This window comes from Leptonychotes weddellii, chromosome 8 (genome assembly GCF_054177405.1).
Source record: "Leptonychotes weddellii isolate Sample4059 chromosome 8, ASM5417740v2, whole genome shotgun sequence".
Taxonomy (NCBI): Eukaryota; Metazoa; Chordata; class Mammalia; order Carnivora; family Phocidae; genus Leptonychotes; species Leptonychotes weddellii.
The window spans coordinates 26,496,084-26,501,842 of record NC_138376.1 but is presented as its reverse complement, the minus strand read 5'-3'; the positions used below and the strand labels follow the sequence as shown (position 1 = coordinate 26,501,842).

At 39.5% G+C, this 5,759-nt stretch overlaps 1 protein-coding gene across 1 annotated transcript in view; it reads left to right on the top strand.

The window, feature by feature from the left end:
* Nucleotides 1–4,311, top strand: part of SLC26A8 (solute carrier family 26 member 8) — a 57,951-nt gene extending 53,640 nt beyond the window's left edge. Inside the window, exon 19 of the mRNA XM_081827544.1 lies at nucleotides 3,595–4,311. Within this exon, the coding sequence (XP_081683670.1) occupies nucleotides 3,595–4,026 (432 nt within the window). The 3' untranslated portion in view covers nucleotides 4,027–4,311. The remainder of the gene's footprint in view (nucleotides 1–3,594) is intronic.
* Nucleotides 4,312–5,759: the final 1,448 nt, after the last annotated feature.

Sequence of the window (5,759 nt, the reverse complement as noted above, 5' to 3'; positions counted from 1 at the left end):
TGGGTGGCTCAGTTGGTTAAGCAACTGCCTTCGGCTCAGGTCATGATCCTGGAGTCCCGGGATCGAGTCCCACGTCGGGCTCCCTGCTCAGCGGGGGGTCTGCTTCTCCCTCTGACCCTCTCCCCTCTCGTGCTCTCTGTCTCTCATTCTCTCTCTCAAATAAATAAATAAAAAATCTTTAAAAAAAAAAAAAAAAAAAAAGAAACCACATTTTGAGAACCACTGCCTTAGAGATTCAACGTCCATCTTTCACTGTCAGTCTAGTGTGCCTGGTAATCTTTGGGTGTGTGCCAGACATTGTATTTAGAAAATGTTTATAAAAATAACTCGGGGCCCAGGATGATATTTTTCTTCTGGAAGGAATTCGATTGTTTTGCCAAGTACCTGGAGGCACTAGTGATCCAGGTTAACTGATCTGATTTTAGACTTGAGGTGTTCTAGGCCATCCAGATGACCCACAGCCCAGCCGTGGCTGCATGCCACAGCCCCTCCCTTGGCAGACCCTGGAATGCAACTTTGGCAACTCGTAAGCCCTTGAAGTTGTCAAAAGCACTGCTCTGTATATATGTGTCACTTCAAAATCATCAAATACCTTCTACAAAACTGGTCCCAAATGCCAGACTCACCTCTGTAGATTTTCACCTTTTCCAAATCTTGGCCTGGTAGTTCTTCATGATATTTGTTAGCTTTGTAGTGTCTTCAAGCAGACGTTTCAAAATATTTTACCCAGCTCTTGTGGCTGTCCTCAGTAGGAGGTCTGAATTATGTAGTCTGCCTTTACTCTAAGTGAAATTTTCTCTATTTTATTTATAATTATGATATACTTGGCAGATTTGCTTTGCATATTACATTGTCTTTCCTATATTAACCTTTTCTTATTTTCCATTTGCCTTTTGTTTAGAATGTCATCTCACTTAGGAAATAAATTGTTTGTATTTTCTTCTAGATTTTTATGTTTTAGCTGTTTATATATTATATTCTTTAATCTAGTTAGAATATATTTCAGTGTGTGGTGTTAAAGAGTAATCTTTATTTCTTATCTGTACAGCAAACCATTCTGAGCTAACTCATGTACTGGATAAGCTATCTTTCCTCCACTGATTAGAAATGCTATTTTTATAAAATATTACATTCTTATGAAAACTGAAGTCTATTTCCAACTTAGTGTTTTCACTGTTGAGTATAGTTTCCATACAGCTTTGTAATACATTTAGCATTTGGTTAAGAAGTCATGTGTCACCAGTCCTCTATTTCAAAATCTGCTAAGTCATTCTCACCAATTTATTCTTCCAAACAAACTTTTAAATCTTTTGTCAGCACCCCAACTCCGCCCCGCAAAAAGAATCCCACTCAAATTCTCATTAGAATTGCATTAAAAATATAAAATAATTTGACAATTGCTATCTTTACAGTATTTGTTCTTCCTATCTAGGAACATGGGCTGTTTTCACATTTATTCAGTCTTTTTAAATGTTGCATTCATAGTAAGATTTTGTGATTTTCCTTATACAGACAAATTCTAAATACTTTATACTTTGTTTTATACTTTTATTGATTTTTTTAAATGAACATTCTTTTTCATTATATTTTCTACCTGGCAATTGCTAGCCTATGGGAAACCTATTGATTTGTATAAAATTATTTGGCCACCTTTGTGAATCCTTTTATTAGACCTAAGAGGTTTCATTGTTAATTCTCTTGAGTTTTCTAAATAGAAAAATATTTTCTACAAATAATATAAATACCTTATTTTCCAATTGTCAAAATGCTTATTTCAGTATCATATATTATGGCATTAGCTAGATCTCCCAGAACAATGTAAGTAATAATGGGCTGTCTTGTCTTACTCCTGAATTTTATGAGAAAAACTTCTTATGTATCTCTATTAAGAATAGTGGTAACAGTTGGCTTAAGATAGACATCATATTTATTCTGTTTTTATTTTTTTCTTTTTTTTATTATGTTATGTTAATCACCGTACATTACATCATTAGTTTTTGATGTAGTGTTCCATGATTCATTGTTTGCATATAACACCCAGTGCTCCATTCAGTATGTGCCCTCTTTAATACCCATCACCAGGCTAACCCATCCCCCCACCCCTCTCCCCTCTAGAACCCTCAGTTTGTTTCTCAGAGTCCATAGTGTCTCATGGTTCGTCTCCCCCACCGATTTCCCCCCCTTCATTTCTCTCTTCCTATTATCTTTTTTTTTTAACATATAATGTATTATTTGTTTCAGAGGTACACGTCTGTGATTCAACAGTCTTACACAATTCATAGCGCTCACCATAGCACATACCCTCCCCAATGTCTATACTCTGTTTTTAAAAAGTATTTTTCTAGTTTACTAACATCCTTATCAGGACTTATATTAAGACTCGGTATTGAATATGTCAAAATTTTTTTCTGACATCTAAGCTAGGGAGCTTAGGAGAGAAGCAAATTCTACTTTGGATGTATTAAATTCAAGATGCCCGGTAAACATCCAAGTGGAGATGTCAGAATGGAAATGGGTATATGAACGAGCAGATCAGGGGAAGGGTTATAACCAAGAAGTCATTGGCACATAGATAATAATGAAAATATGGGACTAAATAAAATTGCCTATGAAGGAGTGTAGGTGCAGAAGTTCCCAGGATCGAGCCCTGGGGTTTACCAACATTTAGAAGTCCAAAAGAATTAGAGGAGACAACAAATAGACCAGAAAGGAGCAACCAGGAAGGAAGGAGGAAAAGCAAAAGAGTGTCATATGGCTGAAGAGAAAAAATTGTTTCAGAAGAGGTGAAAGTTGTTAATTCTATGGAATGCTTCTGCAAAGCTGATTCACCAAGCCTGTGGGGCATCTGCTATGTGACAGGCTCAGTGCCTGGTACTGGGGTTATCAAAAACCAGGCATTGCCTTACCTCAAGGAGCTTAGAGTCTAATAGGGGAAATAGATTTGTAAATAAATAAGGCAATACATTATTGGCACTGTGATAGAGGTGTGAGTGAGGTATAGTTGGAACACAAAGGAAGCTATGATCCTGGTTGGTCATCTTTGATCTGAATTTGGAACGGTGAATAAGTGTATGTGGACAAGGTGGAGAAGGACAAGGTAGGCACAGGGAGCAGCATGAGCAAAGGTAAGCAGAAGTCAGACATCTTTGGTTATCTTTAAGGCTAGAGCAAAGGGTGGAGACTACAGATGTGGGTAAAGCTAAAGAAGATGGCAAGAGGCAAGGTCACAAAGGGCCTTACATGCCCTGCCAAAATTACACTAGGGGTTGGAAAGACAAGTAAGATCAAGAAGACAAGATGTTTCAGAATGCTGCCAAGACCACTGCTGTTTTAATGGTTGACCATGAAATCCAGGCTAGCTAGGAAAGCCAAAGAAATCAGAAGTTATGATTAATAGAGCCTGAAGAATAGGGAGTAAACAAGGAACTGGCGGGTGCAAAGATGAAAAGCAGATGTGAGCCAGAAATATTTTCTACTTTGCCAGGAACTCATGATTTCTCGTATCTTAAGTCCTATTGTATTCTGAAATTCCTTGACTGTTCAAAAGTTAAATTTAATTGGAAATTTTAACCCATCTAATTGTGTGTATTTTAGAATGGAGAGTCAGGACATAAAATGAACCGCAGTCTTCTAGATGTCTCCAAAAACATAAATCCAGACTACACCATGGTTCAGGAACCAATAACAGGGGAGGAGTTGGAGCTAGACCTGGAGCTGGAGCCCACACTGGAGTCAGAACAAGAAGCTGGGCTGGATCTAGAGCTAGACCTGGATCATGAGATGGAGCCTGAGTCAGAGTTAGAGCCTGAATCTGAGCTAGAGCCTGAATTGGAGCTCAAGCCTGAGTCTGAGTCCAAACCCAGACCAAGGGCTCATACTTACCCTCGGCAGCAGTACTGGCCTCTGTATCAGTCCATGCCTCCCAGCTCCCCAAGTCAGGATCGGCCTAGGACACAGTCATTGGAGAGGAGGCGTCAACATAAGAATTCATATTCACCCAAGGGCAATAAAACTGTGGATCCTTAGGAAATGAACTGGGAATAAGGAGTCAGATTCCCTTGGCAAATCCTCCTTGCCCGAATGGGTTCACTTGGTCAGAAAACCTAGCAATTCTTGTTTTGGGACCCTCTATCTGCTAGCCTCTTGCTTGCTCAGCACTGGGATCTCACTCCCAGATCACAATACTAAATACCAAGAATTATCTCTGAATTCCCTATCTAGGCTTACCTCATTTCACCTTCAGCAGATATTCTAGTGAAAGATTTCCTTCTTTGCATACCCCATACCTCTGGGGATATTGTCCAACCATCTCTAGCTTACTCCTTTCATCTGTTTCCCTTTCTCCAAAGAGATGAGGCTCAAATAAAATATATAAATCTACTTACATTTGGACCCTTCCTTCATCTTTTCCCTTCTCTGTATCCTGTATGCCTAAGGAAATATTGGGTGGGAGAAATTCCAGAAGTGGGTGGACATGGTGAAGAAGAGATGAGCAAGAAAAGGAAAAACTGGGTAGCACTGGTATTTTATATGCAATGTATCTTCACTGCACTGATGGTGGAAATGCAGAAATAGGTAGGTTAAGCTAGGCCAGCCTGTGAGGCTTGGAGTACAAAGAATTGTTAGGCTGAAAACAGTTTTGCCATCACTCCAAAGTCAGGATCTTATCCAACCACTGTTTCAGAAGACCAGTCAAGCTGTACCAACTGATGAAAATGTTAGCTTATAGAGGTATTAGAGTTCTCTTTGGTATTCAGATTCACATTCACCACTGCTGCTTTCTTACAAGTTTTTAAGGTACAAGCAATCTAAAATCTGATTCTTGGTGGACCAAACTTAAAGTCTGTGACAGACACAAACCTCTTAGGAATTGGAAAAGTCAGTCATTACTAGTTTGGTCCAAATCCATGCAAAAAAATTCCCACTCCCCTGTTAAAAAATATCTAGTATTAAGCTGTAAGCAGAAGAGAAATAATGGACCCCTGGGCAAAGGTATATGGAATCCTGAATTTTATTTTCCGCTTGATAAACAAGATTCCTCTTGCTTGGGTACTCAATTTCTCTCATCTGTTAGGTAAAAGAAATTCTTGTTAAAATATAGGTGTCTCTTATCACAGAGATGACATGTGCAATCACTCATTCTACATTCACTAAGCATCTGCTCCATGCACACCCCAAACTGCGGGGTAGATAGAACGATATTAGCCCTACTTTACATGCTTAAACTGAGACTCAGATAAGTTTTGTAACTAGCTCGAGGTCATATACAATTGTACCCTAAAAGAGGTGGGAGCCCACATCACAAGCTTCATTTGTTCATGTTTACTCAATACATTTATTGAGTACTATATGCCAGGTACTGTCCCAGGTGCTGAAGATACAAGATGAGCAGAATAGATGACAAAAATAATTACAAATTGTGGTAAGTACCTTGAAGGTAAAATATAGGAAAGTCTGAAGGCATACATCAGGAAGGCCTGAACCTATCTCGGGTGTCAAGGAAGTCCTCCCTATGGCAATGACCTATGACCTGGCACCCGAACGATGAGTAGGAGTTAGGCCTAAACCAAGTTCCAATGACTGCTAGGAGGGCAGAGCCAAATGGGAGACCAAGAGTGGTGACCATGGGTAAGTACAAAAGCTAGGCACCCAGGAACACAGCCAGATGGAGGCTAGTGGTAATTGCTCTGGCACCAAGGACTTAACCAGAAACTGGGTCGAACTCAGAATGAATTGTCAAGGTGGCAGGGACAGACATA